Source organism: Centruroides sculpturatus, unplaced genomic scaffold, assembly GCF_000671375.1.
Source record: "Centruroides sculpturatus isolate CEXI.00-Female unplaced genomic scaffold, Cexi_2.0 scaffold1280, whole genome shotgun sequence".
Lineage (NCBI taxonomy): Eukaryota > Metazoa > Arthropoda > Arachnida > Scorpiones > Buthidae > Centruroides > Centruroides sculpturatus.
In genome coordinates, this window is record NW_019385451.1 from 151,415 (window position 1) to 176,636 (window position 25,222).

The 25,222-nt window shown below is 29.6% G+C and overlaps 2 protein-coding genes across 2 annotated transcripts in view; both read left to right on the forward strand.

The window, feature by feature from the left end:
* LOC111639130 (harmonin-like) overlaps nt 1-11,015 on the forward strand; it is a 35,832-nt gene extending 24,817 nt beyond the window's left edge. The window contains exons 6-10 of the mRNA XM_023384912.1: nt 4,137-4,265; nt 4,338-4,771; nt 10,426-10,523; nt 10,797-10,908; nt 11,008-11,015. Coding sequence (XP_023240680.1) covers nt 4,137-4,265; nt 4,338-4,771; nt 10,426-10,523; nt 10,797-10,908; nt 11,008-11,015 — 781 coding nt within the window. The remainder of the gene's footprint in view (nt 1-4,136; nt 4,266-4,337; nt 4,772-10,425; nt 10,524-10,796; nt 10,909-11,007) is intronic.
* Nucleotides 11,016-14,502: 3,487 nt separating this feature from the next.
* LOC111639136 lies at nt 14,503-22,004 on the forward strand. Its single transcript, XM_023384920.1, has 7 exons — nt 14,503-14,551; nt 17,118-17,215; nt 17,489-17,623; nt 17,700-17,756; nt 20,660-20,872; nt 20,952-20,992; nt 21,752-22,004. The coding sequence occupies exons 2-7, from the start codon at nt 17,120-17,122 to the stop codon at nt 21,771-21,773; spliced, it is 564 nt and encodes a 187-aa protein (XP_023240688.1). The 5' UTR covers nt 14,503-14,551; nt 17,118-17,119; the 3' UTR covers nt 21,774-22,004.
* The last annotated feature ends 3,218 nt before the right edge of the window (nt 22,005-25,222 follow it).

Consider the following 25,222-nt stretch of genomic DNA (forward strand, 5'->3'; position numbering starts at 1 on the left):
TGTCTGCTTGCACAGAAGCATGTTGCGATGTGAATCTCCCCATCCAATTCTTACTCGATGACACACATTTCGTGTGTTTTATGTGAGCAGTTCTGTTCGAACAGTTGGAGTAGAGAATATTGTAAGTTACTGCTAGCAAAACAATGCGAACTATGTAATTATTTTCGGTAATCCAGACACTTTTGGTAATCTGACACACCTTTGGTCCCTGTCGGATTATCAAGGGACAACTGTAGTTAAATTATAATGCAGACATTATATTACATTTTAACAAATGTTTTTTCTGATTTTTTTTATACTTATACTTCAAAGAATTCTATTTCTTACTTGTAAGAGAAGTACATATTTATTTTTAAGTAAAGAGTGGTTTTGCAAAATGTCAAGATTCAACTTTAAATTAGAGTTGATGATTCAATTCAAGTTTAAAAATTTTTACTCAAAGTCAATAAATTATATTTCAGATTTTATAATGAATAAATACCAGTTTCTCTAATAAAATTTGAATTCTCTTTTATTGGAGTGCACATATTTAAGTCAACTAAATCTTCTCTAGTAAGTTTTAGGCATGGATGAACATCCATGCCTAAAACTTACTAGATAATGAGCTCTTGATAATGGGCTTAAAAGTGAAGAAGATATGATTGATTTAAATGCATATCCTTCACTGAAGCAGAATTTCGATATTATATATTAATACACTTGTAGAAGAAACACCAGAAATAAATAATTATTTGTCTTCATATCTTTGTTCCCTTCACACAGTTAGGATTCAACAACAGTCTGGTAAAAGCATTGAGCAAGAGAAAAGCAAGAGGCCCTTGTCTGTCTCTGCAAAGAATTAAAAACTATTATATTTTTGAAATGGACAAGAACCTTTAAGAAAAGGTAAACTCTGTCAACACTTTCATCAGACTGGTGTTTGAGCCTGAAGGTATGAAGGGGATAAAGGTGTGAAAATACAGTGGTACCTTGGTATGCATCTGCTTTAGAATACGTCCAATTCGGAATACATCCTGTTTGGACGAAACAAATTTTGCTTGGTAAACGACTTAATTCAATTATACGAGCCATTTATGAACAAGTAGCACTATCGGTGTACTAGACTAGACTAGACGTTCGCGGTGCCACGGTTTATAACTTTATTAAATTTCTTCTGATTTTAATTTGTAAGTAAAATTTTATTATTTTTATTAATCATGAATTGCAAAAAGGCAAATGAAAAGCAACAGAAAATTAAAAAAAATGACTAGAATCACAATGAAACTGAAAAAAAGAGATTATTGAGAAATATGAAGGTGGCATGAGTGTTTGAGATTTAATTGTTGCATACCATATTCCTAGAACAACAGTATCGACGATCATGAAAAATAAAGACATTATTAAATCTACTAACATTGCAAAAGGAGTTAAATCAATTTCTAAACAGAGATCGAAGACATTAGATCATGTTGAGAAATTGCTTTTGCTTTGGATAACTGAAAAACAGTGTGCTGACAACAACCTATCAGAAGCAATTATTTGAGAGAAAGCTAAAAAAACACATGCTGATCTCATGAAAAATCAAGCAGGAACTAGCCAGGAAAGTGAGATGTTTCAAGCCAGCCATTTTTTTTACATGAGAATGGATTAATCATTTTTACATTACTTCTTATGGGAAAGGTTGGTTTGGTATACGTCCTATTCAGTATAAGTCCAAATATCAGGAATGGATTAAGGTTGTATACCAAAGTTCCACTGTAGTTTTATTTATTTTTGATATTTTTCTACGAGTGTAAAAATAAATGTCTTCCTGGTACATATTCATATTTGTAATATATATATAGCCTATTAGGTTTTTACTGTGAATTTTGGGTTTGATTCTGATAATTTATCATGGATAGTTAGAGCATCATTCCTCATTTATGCTGGCTGGATTCTTTTGTGGATCTAAATATTTGGAATGAGTAAAAATTGGACCTCATCAATAACTCATAATATGCTAATTAGTGACTACAGGATAATAATGAACACAATATTTATATTCATTACTGGAACCTATTACAAATACAGTTTTGGCCCTGAATACTAAATACTAATCATTGATAATAATGACATGTTGTCATATATGCTATTAATGAATTATAATCAAACTTCAACACAACACCTACACTTATACATATCTGCATGCATACAGAGTGCAACCACAAAATCTCTGTGTAATGCATGTTTATTAATAGTTATTAGTATGTTCGTCTCCATTCTCTGCATAAAGTTTAAGTTTTCCTTGTGTTATGCTGAACTTTTTATTTCATGTAAATGATTGGAAATCATTAAAACAACCCTTAGAAACTGTTCTTAGATCTCAGCCATTGTTTAAGAAAGTTTCTCTTTCATATCATGTCATGGTGAATTTTTATATTATTAAATCTGAACTTTTTTAACTCTATGCAACTGGCTTGAAGTGGGACTCGAACTCAACTCCTATGCCAAGACCTATGCTACATCAGATCTATAGTTAATTCAATGTTCACTAAATTTGCCATTGAGATTTTGTGGCCACCCTGTAATCATAGGTGATAGTATATAACATATGCATAACTATTAATATATTAGTTATTATTTGATTCAATTTTGATCTGAAGAAATATGTTACAGTAAGAAATAGTTTAATTTTGAATAAAATTGTGACACAAAATATATGTTAAAATAAACTGATATATAAATATTTGCTTTTAAAAATAAGTTTTGATACCAGAGTCTAGATTAGAAGTTTTTAAATCAGAAGACCATATTCTATTTCACAGGAGTTTTATAATGTTTCATTTTATATTACAGATTGCATACATTGCAATCTTTATACATTGAATCAGACACTATTACTCACTATTAACAAATGATTGAGCTAAGCTGTTGTGATCAAACTTAGACAAAGAATGATCTTGACTTCTTTCTTAGAGTGCCAATGAACATGTAAACAACTCCATAAACTTTTTACATGTAGGAATGAATTGATCTGTCAGCACATATGTTTTTAGTGTCTGCCTAAACAATTAAAAGACTTGTTCTGTTATGTGATGGATTCCTGACTATTTGGTTAGTTAGGATGCCACCTTAAATTGGACTGTAAAAGGAGGAGGAGGAAAAAATGCCAGGATAAATAGTCAAGTAGCTCTCCCAAATTATTAGTTATATATGTCCATATATTGTATAATCTTGTAAACAGTTTATCTACCATATAAAAGCTTTGTGTTTTGTAAATAAATGTACCTTTTTATTTTATCCAAAGTTTTATTCCTAACCTTTAGAAGTATAGATTCTTGACTTGGCTAATAATGTTATTTTACCAAGAGATAGAGATATGTGATCTGTGGAGAGGTCCAAGGACCTACGTCATATCTCCCTTTGGAAGAGGGTCAAAGCAGGAAGCATGGAGATAATAAATTAACTTCTGAACCTTGAGAAGGAAGAAGGATAGAGAAATTAGAAAAGTGCATTATGGAAAACAATCCATATAAAATGAAAGGCAGAGATTATGTATATGTCTGAACCTTGAGTCATATATTATATTTAAACAGATTTAATAATCCATTTATAAAAAAAGAATGACAAACATACTTCCATAATATAAAATTCATAACAGGAAAATTAAACTTGTATCATTTTATACTTTATCAAACATAAGAAAAACCTGCAAGATGCCTTGTGCAGCCTGAAAGCTACATATTCTACACATCTAATCTAGACTATAGTTTAATTCAATAATCAGAATTATAGAACATGGCAATATTTAAATAAATTTTTACAGTATTATAGTTCTTAAAGAGAAAGAAAAGATCACAGATGTGTTTTTCATTAATTCCATTCATTCAAAAAGACATCGCAATTAAAAGGAGCTTTATTTGGCTCACTATATGTTTTGACCATTATAAAATAGTCCTCCTCTGATGTATATTGAAGATGTCACTAAATTTAAATAAATTTACAATATAACTTTAAAATTTACACACAAATATCACATGATACCATTTTAATGTTTAAGCCATGGGTTTTTCCTTCTTGAGAACTAGAATAATATAATCCCTTCATCTGTATTATACTTCAAAAACTTTTATAATATTTACTTAATTTTTCTGTTAGGTTATATCAATTTTAAAAAGTTTCAAAGAACTTCATCTGATGGTTAGAAAAGAAGCAGGTCTTCAACTCTTTTATAATGATTTAGTGACAAGTTCAACAACAAGAAATAACAATAATGAAACATGTATACATGAAAATTCTGTGCCAAGGTAAATTTCTTATTTCAAAAGTTGTATAGAAATGAAATATATTATTCAAATTTTTATAATATATTTTTCCAGAGATAAAGTTAATGGATATGTGACAACAAATGGCATTAATCATATTAATAACAACGTAGAACACAATAGTTGTACGTGTGAATCTGAAAAAGACTTTTCTCTAACTGAAGTAGAAGAAGAAGCTCAATGGAGGGGTTCAAATGATTATAGAAGACAGAATGGTTTCCTTTCTAATCCATATAGAAAATGCAATTCTCTTGAAGACTCTGGGCTAGCTGAAGAAAAAAGAAAATTAGAAGAAGAACAAAGACGACTGGAAGAAGAAAAAGAACAGTTAAAACAAGAGAGGAGAAGGTTAAATGAAGAAAGACAGAAAGCTAATCACACAGTTAAGGATACACTCCCAAAACCAAATTTTTTAACAGAACTTCAGATGATTGCCGAAAAAAGATGTAATAAAGAAAGGACAAATTTTGAAAGCATTGAAAAACCAGGTAAGTTTACCCAAATGGATCATGTTGTATTTCTTTATTGAATCACTGTATGTTAGAAGTAGCAGACAGTGAAGTTAAGTTGTACAGCAGTTATAGCTGACAGAAGAAGCAAAAACTACATTATGTCTAGCCTCACGAAAGTTTTTTAAATTAACAAAACTATGTTAAAATATAAGATGTCTCACTTAAAATTGACCCAACTGAGCTGATGAAACATTAGTGAAGTTACTTTCTATTTTAAATATACCTATAAAATTATATGAAACTTATATGCAAACTTAAGTAAACTATTTGCAGAAGCATTGAATCTATTGACCTCGGTATTTTACATAAGGTCAGTCGGAACATGATTATGCATGCATAAAGGTGCATAGATGCACAAGGACACCACTTTCAGCATATGTAAATTTCTGTATGGTTAAATAACATTAAAGTTTCTAGAGAGTGTCCTTTGCTTAAATTAATTTGTATAATTTTTGATGAATGAGACTGATTTCATATGAGACGTCTTGTATAACTCCACAATAGAACAAAATAAAAGGAAAAATTGTTTTAATACAGAAAACATTAATTAATAAGTTAACAGAGAAAAACATTAAGTGATGGTAACTTAAGATGAAAATGAAAATGAAACCCAACATTTTTTAGCTCTTTGATAAATGATAAGAAAAAATTGGGCTATTTAAACAAAAGTGTGGTTTATTAACAATCCCTATTAACAAGATTTCTGCTGTTTGTTTTATTGTTAAATAAAACACACTGCAGAAATCTTGTATATACATTAAGGTGACCAGATTTTAACATTGGTGAAACATGACAAAATTGAAAAACATTGTTCTAGAGCAGTGTTTCTCAATGGGGCGATATTGCCCCTATGTGGGCGTTTTTCCATGTTGAGGGGGCGATTAGTGACAATTTATATTTTGGGGGGGCAAAAAACAATTTTCTGGGCGATATAGTAAAACATTATATTAATTTAAGAATAATTAGATATTTTATTTGTTATATCGCACAATAATTAAACAAATAACATTATACTAGTCACAATCTATTCAATGCAGTACGAATTTGGCATTAGCCTTGGCCCTCAGCATCAGAATTTTGTAGTGAAGGGGGCAACAATTCGTCAGAGGTTGAGAAACACTGTTCTAGAGCAACAAAATTTTATTATCAAAGAATGCAAAAATTGTATTGTATTATATATTTTTTAAATCTCAACATATGTAAAATTTACAAATATAATAAATATATATATACTATTATAAATCTTTAAAAACTCTTAATTCTTTTGCATATTTCTCATTTGAATGAAATTTTTTAGTAGATTGCTGTCGTTGTTTAAAATGTCATGAAATTTTTTGCAAGAATTTGTTAAATTATATTTCACACATAATATGGCTTTCAAAGTCTCAACACTTAATTGTAATTTATCAGATGTCCACACTATATTTATGGTAAAAAAACATGTTCAGTCACGGCATTAGTTCCTGGTAAGAACAGCATGTATTCCACAATTTTTATATTCTGCACCATATTATGCACTATGTAACATGCAATGAACAAAATGTTTGCTTGTTTGGACAGCCTATGAACACATTCACTGCTCCGTTGCTGCAGCTGTGCACCCTAAACCATTTTCTGTTGATCTTTGCCACAAACACAAAGGGTTTTGTTAATGTAGCATTCTTTATTTCCAATGCTCACGCACACCTTGGCACTGATACGTGTGATACAAAATGATCTTTATAAATCTTAAACATAAGACATAAGTTTATGACACATAATTGACAAAAACTTAATTTTTCCAAAACTCAGGATTTTTTAAAACGCTACAGGATGCAGGACAAATTGTTAGAAATCGGGACTGTTCTGCCAATATTGGGACATCTGGTCACGTTAATATACATGGCTGTTAAGAACCGTGATAAATTGAACAATGAAATATTAGACTAGTATGCCATATTTTTGTGCATATAACTCAGATTATCTATATTTGAAAGTGATGAGGAGTGTATATTGGGATGGATTATGCAAAGGTTTTATTTTTGTTCTATTAATTTTATATGGGTTATATGATAACATTGTATATTATAACTTCAAAACTGTTGAAAATGAAATTGTTGAATAAAAACACTAAGTTTATTATTCTGTAAATTGTTGTTAAAGCAAACTGCAAGACTTTAACATCAGTTATATGTAAATTTTTGGATAGAAATAGCTGAACATCTGTGTTTTAATAGTAATCAAGCAAATTAAGACTCTCTGTAGCATATTGATTATGTGCCAGTATGGCTAAACTAACATGAGTTTTAATGTTACATCTTAGATGGCTGAAGTGGTAAAGGTGTTAGGATAAAAATAGACAGCATTTTTTGACCTTTGAGCCAGCTAATAAGCAAGCATTCACACCTAGTGAGGCAGCTGTTCTACAAAATCTAGCAGTGCCTACAGTAGAGATGGAAGGCTAGTATTTTGAACAATGTTGATTTCACATCTGAATGTTCACATTTGCCAGTATGGACAATTGACAACTTCTGCTGCCTGTTTGTTATGGGGAAACCACTACATTGCATTGCAGTTGTATTTTGCTCCATAGGATAATACATTGAGATGACAGTCAAGTTGATGGTTGACTCAACTAAAACTGCTCGATCTGCTTTTATCTTAGTCTAGTATTCTGGAGATCCACATTCACGTTCAGTAAATCTGATAAGTTTCATAGATGATTTGACTTTGATATGATGAGGTTAGTCCTGTTGTGAGCCTGTTGATCTTGTAATGAGCAAAAAATAACTATATTAGTATCTTAGTATCTACCTAGAAGGAGTTAAAAGAAAAAGAACTTAGATTATATTTTATAATATTGTAAATAATATACCCAGTTTAACTAATTGTAAATTTGTTTTTTATGTTTTATGCATTTATCATTTATAATATTACTTAAATGGAGAAAGTAAAAATATTTGATTATTAAAGAACAAATTTTATATCATCCAATATTTCTCATTATTTGAATTTTATTTCCAGTAAATGAAAACAGAAAATTTCCTGAAAATATAATAAAAAGACAACAACATGGTAAGAAACAATTTTTATTCTTCAAATATAAGAGTGGAACAAAAATTAATTTACACCTTGATTTAATTACTGTTCAGAAAGGGATAAAAACATTTTTCCTGATAGCACAACTGATAGTATTGTTGTCTCTTCCACTAAACAAATTTCAAATTTGTGTATAGTATTTGTTCAAACATAGCATAACATTTAAAAGTGTCATCTAAAGTTGAAACATTTGCAACTTTGTGCTTTTTGTGAGTAAGAAATCTCAGCCATGGTGAAATTTATCAGAAAATTAAGCACAAATATGGGTGGAATGTTCAAAAATGAATGAGCTAGTTCAGTGATTCCCGTTCAGTGACACACACAGGGTATGTGATAGGTTGCTTAGGGGTACAGAAAAAAGTTAGTTATTATGGCAGAAAAAATAATATATTATGTATCACAAATTAATAGTATTAAAAAATTATTGGGTAAAAAATGTTCGTTGCAATAATCACAAACTTTATTATACATTTCAAAATGCAAAAATAGAAATAAAAACTTATGCTGCCGATTGTACAATGCAACAGATCAATAAATGTTGCGCAGTTGGTCAATGGTAGTGGGAATACCATTATGTGTGATTAGTGATTATGCTACGGACTTTTGATGATGGGGTATGTTACCATTATTATTGTTATCTCTCAACAATATCCCCACGTGTTGTTTGAAAAAGTATTTTTTATTGTTAGCAAGTAAAAGGACATAGCTAGTTTCTCCAGATTTTCTCTACAAGTGGTAATTTTTTTCATTATTTATTCAGTATTTTTATTAAATTTTTATTGACAAGACTGTCTTGTTTATAAAATTGTACTGCCTGCTGTGTTACCAGCTTAGAGGTATGAAAGAGTACATGTCAGAAGTTGCAATTTGACACAGAGTATTAGGAGCCCAAATCCTGCGTGCATAAAAGAAAAACAGACTTGTAGGTATTCAGGGAACCGAGAACCAAGTCAAAATAAAATTCAAAGTGGCAACAGTCTCTACAAACAGGCAGTGTGAGATTTACACATGCGTTGCTGGTTGGAAAGTTGGAAATGCCACGGGGAGTATGCTCATGAAAAAAGGTTGGGAACTGCTGATCTAGATGGATACAGAGGTACAGTACAGTACCTGTGCATTGGGGACTTGAGGCATATGTCCACCTTTAACATCAGGTTGCTCTTTTCTTAATCCCCAAGAAACTTTAATGTTTCATTTTATTTTTAAATTAGTTACTTATTTTTATGACAGAAGACTTTTTTACTGATGACAAAATTAAAATAAAAATATTCAGGTCAATACAGTATATATATTGTATTGACCTGAATATTTTTGAGGACCTGAATATTATGTGATGTTTTTACTATCCCCTTTTTTTATGGATTGTGCCCCTCTCCAATTTTCATAGTCTGTGGGTATTGTTGGATAGATACAGAGCTGGACACCCTTCAGTCTCAAAACACAGTTGATAGTTTTTTATTGTGTGTAAATACAATCAGATCTATAGTGGTGCCACCTCCTTCAGATTTAATTTGTTCCAGGAGGCCATTCAAATTTCATTCAAACTCTGAATTGTTTGAAGTTTGAATTACTTTTCCCCAGTAGAAATAATGGAAAGTGAATTAATTCATTTTTCAGACTTTAAACATAACCCATTTCATTAATTTAAACAGCAAATACACTTAATTTAAGGTAAAAATAACACAATTTAGTGAGGAGTGGTGATGTCCTGTGTGGCTGATAAAGAGGAAGAAGAAGGTTACTGTTTGGAAGAGGAAACTTAAACCTCTTTAAACACACCAAGTAACTGTACTTCTGGGTTCTCTCTCTCTTCTGCATCTTAGCACTATTAGTTGATGGTGATTTTGTTTCCTTTTTTTCTATGTAGAAGAACCTTTTCAATGTAATCTGGTATTGGTGACTTTTCTGGATGTTCCATCATATTGTCATTGAGCAAATTTATTATACAATGCAATACTAAAAGTTATCTACAGTGTATAATGAGGATAAACAATTTGGGATTCTATATAGAAAACTGACTAAAATATTTCATATTGAAAACAGGTTTTTTATTTAAGTATAAGAAAAGTATATTCTTGAAATTAATAGAATTTCTTTAGTATTGGTTATATGTAGTGATGGATTATTGCAAAAGCTACATAGTGTACTCTAGGACCACCACATGTCTAGGGGCACCAAATTGGTAGAAAAATTATTATTTCACTTTAAAGCTTTAATTGACCTGAAGGTTTTATTTACATGAAAATGAAAAACAGTATGGTGATCACTGTGTTAGAATTGTGTATACATACCATATATATCTTGCTGGTGAGTTGCATACATTTTATGTTTATGGTACAAGTGTAACATGTGCAGATACATACATAGTTTAGACTGTATTCTTATAAAGTTTTTCTTATTTTACATTACAGGATGATTTAAATTTTTAAGGAATTTATCTTTCTCAAATAATAATAATAATAATAAATAATTACAAAAAGAGAATGTCAATCAGAATATTATAAAACTGTGATTATATTATTGTGTTAAGTAATCTTATATTACGTTTTTAGAAATGTTGATGGAAGAAATGCATGTTGCACATCGTAAAATGTTTGGAGAGGGAAAGACGTCAACTGTTAGTTCAATTAAAAACAATTCTACAAATAATGTAAGTATTAATAGAGAGACAATGAAATTTATTTAAAAAGAATATAATAAAATAAATATTATTATTTTTTATAATAAGTCATTAACATCCCACAGAAATTAATTTTATTATAGACTGAGTTTAAAAATACTGTTAAATTTCATAACACTAAAGAAATATAAGTAGGCTACAAGTTTTAATTATATAAATTCTTACATTATATCAGTTGTATGCAAATCAGGAACTAAATATAATTTTCTTTAACTTATTGATTAATTAATTAAAATTCTTTAGGAATTATGGAATGTTAAAACATTTAATAGAACAAAATCACCACCAGAAGTACCAATAAAGAAAATTTCTTCAAGTTTGCCAGTAGAAAATGGTCACAGCACAAGTGACAAAAGTAATGAGAAAACAAAATCTGATGTTAGTATCAATTGCAGTGAAATATTTATTTATTAATTTTAAGAAATACTAATTAGATTTGTAATTTATATTCCAGATAAATGATTGTAGGCAAGAATCTGAAGATGATGTAAAAGTTTTTACATTTTTGAAGGTATTATAAAATCATTTAGAGTGTTTGAATAGAATTTTTATATTAGAGAAAAACTAATTGGGTAATATAAGATTCAAGAATTATAAGGAGAAATTATAAATACATTTTAAAAATAATTCTGAATTTTAATATTTAATAAAACAACAACCATTATATTATTGTATAAAAATCATTAGTAAAAAGTCATTAAACATGATCTAGTTATTTTAAATATTAATAATTCTGTTAAAAGTAACTGAGTTTAATTAATCTTGGTGACTTTACAAGAGAACCAAGTCAAAATAAAATTCAAAGTGGCAACAGTCTCTACAAACAGGCAGTGTGAGATTTACACATGCGTTGCTGGTTGGAAAGTTGGAAATGCCACGGGGAGTATGCTCATGAAAAAAGGTTGGGAACTGCTGATCTAGATGGATACAGAGGTACAGTACAGTACCTGTGCATTGGGGACTTGAGGCATATGTCCACCTTTAACATCAGGTTGCTCTTTTCTTAATCCCCAAGAAACTTTAATGTTTCATTTTATTTTTAAATTAGTTACTTATTTTTATGACAGAAGACTTTTTTACTGATGACAAAATTAAAATAAAAATATTCAGGTCAATACAGTATATATATTGTATTGACCTGAATATTTTTGAGGACCTGAATATTATGTGATGTTTTTACTATCCCCTTTTTTTATGGATTGTGCCCCTCTCCAATTTTCATAGTCTGTGGGTATTGTTGGATAGATACAGAGCTGGACACCCTTCAGTCTCAAAACACAGTTGATAGTTTTTTATTGTGTGTAAATACAATCAGATCTATAGTGGTGCCACCTCCTTCAGATTTAATTTGTTCCAGGAGGCCATTCAAATTTCATTCAAACTCTGAATTGTTTGAAGTTTGAATTACTTTTCCCCAGTAGAAATAATGGAAAGTGAATTAATTCATTTTTCAGACTTTAAACATAACCCATTTCATTAATTTAAACAGCAAATACACTTAATTTAAGGTAAAAATAACACAATTTAGTGAGGAGTGGTGATGTCCTGTGTGGCTGATAAAGAGGAAGAAGAAGGTTACTGTTTGGAAGAGGAAACTTAAACCTCTTTAAACACACCAAGTAACTGTACTTCTGGGTTCTCTCTCTCTTCTGCATCTTACCACTATTAGTTGATGGTGATTTTGTTTCCTTTTTTTCTATGTAGAAGAACCTTTTCAATGTAATCTGGTATTGGTGACTTTTCTGGATGTTCCATCATATTGTCATTGAGCAAATTTATTATACAATGCAATACTAAAAGTTATCTACAGTGTATAATGAGGATAAACAATTTGGGATTCTATATAGAAAACTGACTAAAATATTTCATATTGAAAACAGGTTTTTTATTTAAGTATAAGAAAAGTATATTCTTGAAATTAATAGAATTTCTTTAGTATTGGTTATATGTAGTGATGGATTATTGCTGGACTGTAAAAGGAGGAGGAGGAAAAAATGCCAGGATAAATAGTCAAGTAGCTCTCCCAAATTATTAGTTATATATGTCCATATATTGTATAATCTTGTAAACAGTTTATCTACCATATAAAAGCTTTGTGTTTTGTAAATAAATGTACCTTTTTATTTTATCCAAAGNAAATTGTATTGTATTATATTTTTTAAATTTTAACATTTGTAAAATTTACAAATATAAAAAATCTTTAAAAACACTATTCTTTTGCATATTTCTCATTTGAATGAAATTTTTTAGTAGATTGCTGTCGTTGTTTAAAATGTCATGAAATTTTTTGCAAGAATTTGTTAAATTATATTTCACACATAATATGGCTTTCAAAGTCTCAACACTTAATTGTAATTTATCAGATGTCCACACTATATTTATGGTAAAAAAACATGTTCAGTCACGGCATTAGTTCCTGGTAAGAACAGCATGTATTCCACAATTTTTATATTCTGCACCATATTATGCACTATGTAACATGCAATGAACAAAATGTTTGCTTGTTTGGACAGCCTATGAACACATTCACTGCTCCGTTGCTGCAGCTGTGCACCCTAAACCATTTTCTGTTGATCTTTGCCACAAACACAAAGGGTTTTGTTAATGTAGCATTCTTTATTTCCAATGCTCACGCACACCTTGGCACTGATACGTGTGATACAAAATGATCTTTATAAATCTTAAACATAAGACATAAGTTTATGACACATAATTGACAAAAACTTAATTTTTCCAAAACTCAGGATTTTTTAAAACGCTACAGGATGCAGGACAAATTGTTAGAAATCGGGACTGTTCTGCCAATATTGGGACATCTGGTCACGTTAATATACATGGCTGTTAAGAACCGTGATAAATTGAACAATGAAATATTAGACTAGTATGCCATATTTTTGTGCATATAACTCAGATTATCTATATTTGAAAGTGATGAGGAGTGTATATTGGGATGGATTATGCAAAGGTTTTATTTTTGTTCTATTAATTTTATATGGGTTATATGATAACATTGTATATTATAACTTCAAAACTGTTGAAAATGAAATTGTTGAATAAAAACACTAAGTTTATTATTCTGTAAATTGTTGTTAAAGCAAACTGCAAGACTTTAACATCAGTTATATGTAAATTTTTGGATAGAAATAGCTGAACATCTGTGTTTTAATGGTAATCAAGCAAATTAAGACTCTATAGCATATTGATTATGTGCCAGTATGGCTAAACTAACATGAGTTTTAATGTTACATCTTAGATGGCTGAAGTGGTAAAGGTGTTAGGATAAAAATAGACAGCATTTTTTGACCTTTGAGCCAGCTAATAAGCAAGCATTCACACCTAGTGAGGCAGCTTTTCTACAGAATCTAGCAGTGCCTATAGTAGAGATGGAAGGCTAGTATTTTGAACAATGTTGATTTCACATCTGAATGTTCACATTTGCCAGTATGGACAATTGACAACTTCTGCTGCCTGTTTGTTATGGGGAAACCACTACATTGCATTGCAGTTGTATTTTGCTCCATAGGATAATACATTGAGATGACAGTCAAGTTGATGGTTGACTCAACTAAAACTGCTCGATCTGCTTTTATCTTAGTCTAGTATTCTGGAGATCCACATTCACGTTCAGTAAATCTGATAAGTTTCATAGATGATTTGACTTTGATATGATGAGGTTAGTCCTGTTGTGAGCCTGTTGATCTTGTAATGAGCAAAAAATAACTATATTAGTATCTTAGTATCTACCTAGAAGGAGTTAAAAGAAAAAGAACTTAGATTATAATATTGTAAATAATATACCCAGTTTAACTAATTGTAAATTTGTTTTTTATGTTTTATGCATTTATCATTTATAATATTACTTAAATGGAGAAAGTAAAAATATTTGATTATTAAAGAACAAATTTTATATCATCCAATATTTCTCATTATTTGAATTTTATTTCCAGTAAATGAAAACAGAAAATTTCCTGAAAATATAATAAAAAGACAACAACATGGTAAGAAACAATTTTTATTCTTCAAATATAAGAGTGGAACAAAAATTAATTTACACCTTGATTTAATTACTGTTCAGAAAGGGATAAAAACATTTTTCCTGATAGCACAACTGATAGTATTGTTGTCTCTTCCACTAAACAAATTTCAAATTTGTGTATAGTATTTGTTCAAACATAGCATAACATTTAAAAGTGTCATCTAAAGTTGAAACATTTGCAACTTTGTGCTTTTTGTGAGTAAGAAATCTCAGCCATGGTGAAATTTATCAGAAAATTAAGCACATATATGGGTGGAATGTTCAAAAATGAATGAGCTAGTTCAACGATTCCCAACACAGGGTATGTGATAGGTTGCTTACGGGTACAGAAAAAAGTTAGTTAGTTATGGCAGAAAAAATAATATATTATGTATCACAAATTAATAGTATTAAAAAATTATTGGGTAAAAAATGTTCGTTGCAATAATCACAAACTTTATTATACATTTCAAAATGCAAAAATAGAAATAAAAACTTATGCTGCCGATTGTACAATGCAACAGATCAATAAATGTTGCGCAGTTGGTCAATGGTAGTGGGAATACCATTATGTGTGATTAGTGATTATGCTACGGACTTTTGATGATGGGGTATGTTACCATTATTATTGTTATCTCTCAACAATATCCCCACGTGTTGTTTGAAAAAGTATTTTTTATTGTTAGCAAGTAAAAGGACATAGCTAGTTTCTCCAGATTTTCTCTACAAGTGGTAATTTTTTACATTATTTATTCAGTATTTTTATTAAATTTTTATTGACAAGACTGTCTTGTTTATAAAATTGTACTGCCTGCTGTGTTACCAGCTTAGAGGTATGAAAGAGTACATGTCAGAAGTTGCAATTTGACACAGAGTATTAGGAGCCCAAATCCTGCGTGCATAAAAGAAAAACAGACTTGTAGGTATTCAGGGAACCGAGAACCAAGTCAAAATAAAATTCAAAGTGGCAACAGTCTCTACAAACAGGCAGTGTGAGATTTACACATGCGTTGCTGGTTGGAAAGTTGGAAATGCCACGGGGAGTATGCTCATGAAAAAAGGTTGGGAACTGCTGATCTAGATGGATACAGAGGTACAGTACAGTACCTGTGCATTGGGGACTTGAGGCATATGTCCACCTTTAACATCAGGTTGCTCTTTTCTTAATCCCCAAGAAACTTTAATGTTTCATTTTATTTTTAAATTAGTTACTTATTTTTATGACAGAAGACTTTTTTACTGATGACAAAATTAAAATAAAAATATTCAGGTCAATACAGTATATATATTGTATTGACCTGAATATTTTTGAGGACCTGAATATTATGTGATGTTTTTACTATCCCCTTTTTTTATGGATTGTGCCCCTCTCCAATTTTCATAGTCTGTGGGTATTGTTGGATAGATACAGAGCTGGACACCCTTCAGTCTCAAAACACAGTTGATAGTTTTTTATTGTGTGTAAATACAATCAGATCTATAGTGGTGCCACCTCCTTCAGATTTAATTTGTTCCAGGAGGCCATTCAAATTTCATTCAAACTCTGAATTGTTTGAAGTTTGAATTACTTTTCCCCAGTAGAAATAATGGAAAGTGAATTAATTCATTTTTCAGACTTTAAACATAACCCATTTCATTAATTTAAACAGCAAATACACTTAATTTAAGGTAAAAATAACACAATTTAGTGAGGAGTGGTGATGTCCTGTGTGGCTGATAAAGAGGAAGAAGAAGGTTACTGTTTGGAAGAGGAAACTTAAACCTCTTTAAACACACCAAGTAACTGTACTTCTGGGTTCTCTCTCTCTTCTGCATCTTAGCACTATTAGTTGATGGTGATTTTGTTTCCTTTTTTTCTATGTAGAAGAACCTTTTCAATGTAATCTGGTATTGGTGACTTTTCTGGATGTTCCATCATATTGTCATTGAGCAAATTTATTATACAATGCAATACTAAAAGTTATCTACAGTGTATAATGAGGATAAACAATTTGGGATTCTATATAGAAAACTGACTAAAATATTTCATATTGAAAACAGGTTTTTTATTTAAGTATAAGAAAAGTATATTCTTGAAATTAATAGAATTTCTTTAGTATTGGTTATATGTAGTGATGGATTATTGCAAAAGCTACATAGTGTACTCTAGGACCACCACATGTCTAGGGGCACCAAATTGGTAGAAAAATTATTATTTCACTTTAAAGCTTTAATTGACCTGAAGGTTTTATTTACATGAAAATGAAAAACAGTATGGTGATCACTGTGTTAGAATTGTGTATACATACCATATATATCTTGCTGGTGAGTTGCATACATTTTATGTTTATGGTACAAGTGTAACATGTGCAGATACATACATAGTTTAGACTGTATTCTTATAAAGTTTTTCTTATTTTACATTACAGGATGATTTAAATTTTTAAGGAATTTATCTTTCTCAAATAATAATAATAATAATAAATAATTACAAAAAGAGAATGTCAATCAGAATATTATAAAACTGTGATTATATTATTGTGTTAAGTAATCTTATATTACGTTTTTAGAAATGTTGATGGAAGAAATGCATGTTGCACATCGTAAAATGTTTGGAGAGGGAAAGACGTCAACTGTTAGTTCAATTAAAAACAATTCTACAAATAATGTAAGTATTAATAGAGAGACAATGAAATTTATTTAAAAAGAATATAATAAAATAAATATTATTATTTTTTATAATAAGTCATTAACATCCCACAGAAATTAATTTTATTATAGACTGAGTTTAAAAATACTGTTAAATTTCATAACACTAAAGAAATATAAGTAGGCTACAAGTTTTAATTATATAAATTCTTACATTATATCAGTTGTATGCAAATCAGGAACTAAATATAATTTTCTTTAACTTATTGATTAATTAATTAAAATTCTTTAGGAATTATGGAATGTTAAAACATTTAATAGAACAAAATCACCACCAGAAGTACCAATAAAGAAAATTTCTTCAAGTTTGCCAGTAGAAAATGGTCACAGCACAAGTGACAAAAGTAATGAGAAAACAAAATCTGATGTTAGTATCAATTGCAGTGAAATATTTATTTATTAATTTTAAGAAATACTAATTAGATTTGTAATTTATATTCCAGATAAATGATTGTAGGCAAGAATCTGAAGATGATGTAAAAGTTTTTACATTTTTGAAGGTATTATAAAATCATTTAGAGTGTTTGAATAGAATTTTTATATTAGAGAAAAACTAATTGGGTAATATAAGATTCAAGAATTATAAGGAGAAATTATAAATACATTTTAAAAATAATTCTGAATTTTAATATTTAATAAAACAACAACCATTATATTATTGTATAAAAATCATTAGTAAAAAGTCATTAAACATGATCTAGTTATTTTAAATATTAATAATTCTGTTAAAAGTAACTGAGTTTAATTAATCTTGGTGACTTTACAATATTTACAGTGAAAGATTCTCACTGCAAGACACAGTTCCAACTAGATTTATTATAGATTATTTTAAACTTATTAATAATTTAAAACAAATTATTATATTCAATGCCTATATTATAATATTAGATATTTAATTATTTTTGATACATGTTGGTGTTTCTAATAAATTTCCACTTACTTAAAGCCAGGATTTTTCTTCTGTCTTTAGGCTTTCATCCACAAAACAACTTTTCTATAGCCAAATATCATAATAACATTTAATTTAGTTTTACTATTTTTCATGTATAAAATTCCATTAAATTCTGTTTTTGATACAGTTGAACTCTTGATAATTCAACATTCTGCAAAACCATGTCCTTGGAAATAAAAGAAAAATACACGTAATCTAATTCTTACCCCTATAACTTAACACTGGAATCAAATAAGTTATCATTCTTCACTGACAATACTTGATAACAGCATCAATTCCATGTCTTAACAAAGAATATAACCCTTTTTTCGAAGGTGCCATTGCAAAATGTTATAACTGAATGTCAATAACTTGAAAGTAGCCATTGAAAAGCCAATATATTTTTAAGTTAAAATTTAACCACAAATAGAAATAGTCACTATTGGTATATAGTTAATACATATATATATATAATTTGCATATATAAATATCTTTACAAATATTCTGTTCTTTAGATTAGCATCACTGCTAAAGATCATCATTTTCGGTAATTCGTCACCTTTTCAGTCCACATCAAGTTGAGTGTGTGAAACGCTACTGTAATAGAAATGATTTATGTAGGATTACATATAATAGTTAGTTAGCTTGTTATATGAATAAAACATAAATAGCAAACATTTCTAAGATATTGAAAGTTGTGTTTATTGTATGATGAACCTAATTTTTATTCATGCAAGTATATGATTTTTTTATTTCCTATAGTTATTCCAGCTTAAATAACAGACAGATAAATTAATATAACAATAAATACAATAAAATCTATATGTATATCTGTATTCTAAAGATGTTGTCTTAATGCGGCAACCATAAATCTCTTTTTTTTTTGTCATTTCTTTTACAAGATTTAAAACATACAAAAACATATTAGTTATTAAGTTTTTTATGTTGTTTATTGTGCTTCTTCTTCTTCTCTTTTCTATTGTTTCTTTCAATAATATTTGTTAATAAATCAAATTGCCGTCTTGTTTTTCAAGCATTGTAATGATTTCTTTTTTACATTTATTCTTTCTAAACTCATCTGTTTGATTTTGTTTCTTTTATGAGATCTGTACTTTTGTCTGAGATCCACATTTCTATGGCTTCTAAGTGCCTGATATTCTATTTCCTCAGCATTCAACTCTTATTTCTGCATACGAGTGCATTCCATACAAAAGTCTCAATAAATGAAAATTTTTTCATATCAATTAATTTTTATTTAACTGAACTTACTTTTGTTACAGCATATTTGGGCTTTATAAATAAGAGAAAAATCACTAATAATCTTACATATAGTTCACAATATTCTTGCACAATAATATTAGTGTCCTGAGTACAAAGTCATTGAGAGCTTTTATGAGGCCCAGGATAAGGTCCCTTTCAGCCTTTTTTGTTTCTTGAACAAATGAAACAGATATCATCTATGTTCATTACAGAAATATTCTAACATTTCTTACTTTATTAAATAGATATATCACTTCGTAGCAAACAATTTTTCTGAATAAAATGAAATATAAATTTTCACAACCAGTGTTGTTGCTGACTCTGATATCAAAGTTTACTATTGATAAAATGTGAAGTAAGAAAAATACTTTTTAATTAATTAGTATCTAAAGAAATTTCTCAGGGCACGATTGCAGCAGTCAGTTCAAAATAATTGATTTTTTTTCGAAATTTAATTATTTTAAATTCTACTATCTATTTGAGTTTAGTCAAGCATTAGTAAGACATACAAGATTAGATTGATGTCAATCCTTAGACCCAGAGGCAGATTTAGAGTGGGGTGCAGGTGCAGGTGCACCTCTTCTTTTTCCAAGTAAAGTTGGGTACTTGGGGTAGTAAAATGTTTTTTAAGGTGTATTGTTTAGTTTCTATACTCACCTCTAAAGATTTCTGGATCACTTAGACCTAAAATTTCATAACAACCTTTTCCATTCCTTCTGGGTCTTGTGCTTTCATCATTTTTTTCTGATATTATTTTGATGCTGTACTTTGTTTTATCTGTTCAGTATAGTCATTACTTGGTCTGCTTCTTGATCTTGACACTTTTAGTATTGTCAGGATTTTAGAGAAACCAAAAACCTGACTTTCTTTTCTGCTGGTTTGACTCTTTCTCTAAAATTTCTATATTGTTCCTAGAATGACTTAGGAAGAATTTGTGTTGCCATTTATTTGGAATGTCAGTTAAAGTGGTTTCCCCTTACATTTCTCACAGAATTATTTTTTCTTAAGCGAGTTACTTATTGAAGCTGCTGTTTTATAATTCCAGAAGTTTATGTTTTTTAGAGCATTTCAAAGTATTTTATTTATTCATTTATTGTTACTAATTCTAATATTACTAGGTATTATCATAGAAATCAGATTTAAAAATTTTTTCTTGAATTTTATAGAACAATAAAGATTAATTTATAAATTTTATTTGATTCTTTTCTTAAGGATGGGCCTCTAAACCTAAAGATGGAAGGAGGTATATATTCATCTGTAGAAGGAATAATTACAGTAGGCGAATTATGGGAAGGAGGATTTATTCCCCTCGATGGCAGAATTGAAGTTGGCGATCAGATTTTAAAGTTTGATGAAACGAATGTCGAAAACGTATCTTTAACTTTTGCCAGTGCTGCATTAAGAGATGCAATGAATAGCTCAAAGGTAATAGATTACATATAGATTACAAAATTTATTTTAATTTCTGAAAAATTAAATTAAAAAAATATAATAAAATTTTCAGGAAAATCTGAAAATTGCAGTTAGAAAATTAAAGAAAGACATGTAAGTAAAATATAATTATGGAAAGTACAGTATAATACAGAAAGCACTTATGAGTCAGATACAGTAGAGTATAGATGATCGAAAATCAATTACTTGAAAAGGTGATTAACTGAAATCGGTTTCGGAGAGTTTAATTCCAGAAATTATGAGTTCTTTTATGTAGCAACAATTGTTGATGAGCTTTCATAAACCCATTATTGAACTATTTCGTTATCGTAAAGTTAGGTTTTATTTATTACAGTACAGATAGAAAAGCATATATAGTATAATTAGTCTTGGCTTATAATGCATTAAATACTTCACTATACCTACACACAGTGAAGCATGTGTATGGTATATGTACAGTATATACAGTATATATGAGTGTTGTACTTTATTTTAATATTAAGTTTATTGTTTGTGCTTTTTGCCTTTAATTCAAAGTCTCATCAGTATATTGTGGGTTTCAATGAAAAACTATTTGTTTTAAATAAACAAGCAGACAATTTTATTATTTGTAGGTATTAAATTTTAAGTGCCTTAACCATAATTTTACTGTTATAATAGAATTAAACTAAATACATTAATAAAGTAAAAATATTAATTTTTATTCTTTCTCTATGGAGTGTGATTCTTTATCCAAAATTGTCTCCCCGATTATTTCAGATAAAAGTATTTCAACTAAAGGATTTCATTGAACATAAATAAATATTTAAAAGATAAATAGTTTTCTCTTAGAACAGTTCTATTAATTTTTGACTTAAATTTATTTTATTCTAGGAAAAACTGTAAAGAATCTTGAAGTATGCAACATACTGAAAATATTGTAAATAGTTATAATTCTATATCCTGCAAATTCAAATGATTTAAGCTTTTGTAAAAATTCTTATAAATCAAGATGCCATTTTTCTGTGTAACCTATAATAACTTAAATATTGTACTAATTTATACTTTATATGTATTAAAAAAGGCACAAATTGTAAACATTGAACAAAGTTATCTTGTACAATAAAATCTTTTACAATCAATTTAATCAAGTTACAAACAATTTCCTTTGAGAACAATTTATTTGTATTGTTGTGTGTATATAATATAGTTACATAATGCACAGTGCAAGAAGAATTTTATATAGAAAAACATTAGATCCATTCTCTGGTATTGCTTCTAATAAATGTAATAGCTGAATACTAAATTATCTTAAGCATTAATTTTTTGAAATTATATAAATTAGTTTGAACATATGATATTTTATTTTTGTATGGCATTAAATCATTGATTATTAAGATTACAATTTCAAGAAGATTGTTTAAATGGATTTCAGATTGAAGAAGTGAAATAATGTTAATTCTTCTGATTCAATTTTCATTTCAGGAACTGTTTATGTTAGAAACATTAAAAGATATTTACCTATACATAATTATGAAACTATGGCATTCGTACATATCTAATAAAACAATAATAGAAGTATCTTTATGCATAAAACCGTGGCAGAAAATTTCCGGAAGAAAAATAAAACTTGGAATAAAGCCACACCACAGTGCCTATGAGAGCAACCATTGTTCCATAAATGCAAGTTTATAATTGTAATTTAAAATCACGGTATAACTTGTACTACTATCAAATTGTCTTCTAAACACAGATAACTTGCGGGTTTATCCACGAAAATACAGAATAATCAAATGAAAATAAATTCATCATCTATTTATGGTATTATTATAATTACATCTGTAATAATATTTTATTAATAAAAACTTTTTATATTTTTAATTACTATAAATTGGCAAAAAGCTTAATCTAGTGTAAAGCTTGCAACTCTTGGTATAAGGGTACAGCATATTAGGAATGTAAACAAGGATGGCGTGGCAGTTGACATGATGGATATGGCAGACATAGAAAATCTTCAGGAGGCTGCTTGTAACATTCCAGGTTAAACTGCTGAGTGTGCAAAGAAGTGACTTCCACTTTTAAAAGTAAGTTCTATGCCTAAGACTATTGACTAGAGTAATCTATTGGAATCTATTATTGTGCAAAACTTTCACCTAAGCAAACATTATACTTCAGAGGAATTTGTAAATAATGTGAGAATCAGATTTCTGGTTATCCAGAAAAGTGCAAATCATATATCACGGGTGATTGAGGTCACACCCCACATTCGGGATCTCATTCTTAAAGGGGAATTAAGTATCCAATGAACAAGATACCCAGTGACTGATTTTGTTCCTGTCCATCAACGTTTTAAGTGTTTGGCTTACGGGCATTTTGCAAAGAACTGTCAGGCGGAATCATGTGTTTGTAGCCATTGTGGTTGGTTTTTTTTTTAACTCTTTGCCCTGTGGGCACTAAGAGGGCCTTTTTTTGCAAGCTTATTATGGGTTCGGCCAGGCCCACAATGGGGCTGCCAGGTGGTGAGGGACAGGGCCCAACATATCCGAACAAACCACCCCAGGAATTTTTCGAGGGGTGGTTTGTTTTTCCTGAGGATTTTTCGACCTGTTCGGATTCGAGCCTGGATCCCCAGAGCGGTAGGCTGCCACTTTGACTGCTCGGCCATCTGGCCTCTGCCATTGTGGTGGTAAACATCTTTATAAAGACTTGAGATAATAAGAACAATACCGCGAGGTGTGCTAACTGTAAAGGAGAACCTAAAAAAGACCACAACACTATAGACAGCAAATGAAAGCACGAATAATTAACAGAGTTGACTTCCTACTGTAATTGCACTACAACTTAAGTATGAACGTCTGAGCAAAACTCAACAATGAACCTTACCATTCTAAGGTATTGTGTTAATATACTTTTCCTGGGAAATCTTTTCTTTTTCTAGCTAACAATGATGTGGAGTCTGTCCTATGGATAACTTAGGTTATCGTGGACTTTTGCGGCAAATGGCTACAAGGGTTTGTTTGTTTGTTTGTTTTATTTATTTTGTACTCTTGCAGCTACATTGGCATTTCATGTTAGCGGCATTTTATTTTGTGTTGCGGTAAGAAACCGCCAAATCTTCTGCCTGTAATTATGTTCTGTTGTCGTTTTCTGTATTTTAATATGTATGTTCGACTGTAACGTACAGTCGTTTTATAACATTTTTCAAAGGCAAATTCTCTGGGCTTCCTAAGCATGCACCTCATGCTTAAAAAAAGTTTTTGACTGTCAATATACTTTTTATATGATAACAAATATGCCAATAATTTATTTTAATGTGTAAACTCTTTTATCATTTTTATTTGCTTTTACAGTCTCGGATTTTGTCTCGGATAACGAACGTAATGTTATTTTGTGTCAAATTTTAGTTGGTGTTTAGTAGGCATGCGCGAGTTAAGCATTGCTTTTCCGAGTGTTTGTGCTATACTTCTTTTTTCAGTTTTGTGATTTATATATTTAATCAATATGGCATCCAAGAAAGAAAAAGTCATAGTGGCAATAGAANTTTTTGACTGTCAATATACTTTTTATATGATAACAAATATGCCAATAATTTATTTTAATGTTCAAACTCTTTTATCATTTCTATTTGCTTTTACATTGACAGCCAACTGCAAGTCGTTTTAAGTCAGTGCCATGCTTGCGGAGATCTCTTGCTCGTGTGGAGGTTTACCGCAGCAAACGCACGCGCTTGACATCATTTGAAGTATTTAACACGCCTGATTGTATCGAAAGCTTGCGGTACCCAGTTATTAACATACATGTATTGTGTACAGGGCGGATCTACATAGGGACTAATAGGGCTTCAGCCCTGGGCATCTGGTGTCAAGGGCCCACAAAAATTGAATTATTATCATAAATTTTTAATGCTTTTTCATTTTAATATATATCATATATTTCATATGTAGATATAATGGGTTTTATAATAGTCCATACTTTTTATTCATGCCAAATAATGTTTCTGCCTATTGTTTAGTGCTAGAGATAGGCTATTATTCTTATAACTTTCAGCATGATAAAAATTTTTGGTCAGAATTTGTTCCTAACATTTTCATTTTCGGGGTTATCAATGTAATAGTGAGTGGTAATAAGTATGTTCGGAGGTTTGATAGTGCTAATGCGGAATCGAACATATTTTTAAAGATTAATAGTAATGAAATGGATGAACGAATGTCTAATTCAGGGCAAGCTTTTTCTGTGTAAGGACCTCATTTATAACTTTTTCGACTCGTGGATCGCATAAAAGAAAAAAATGAAAAAAAGACGGTAAATCAAAATTATTTATTCTTAGGCTATATGATTATAAATTAACATATTAATCATTGCTAG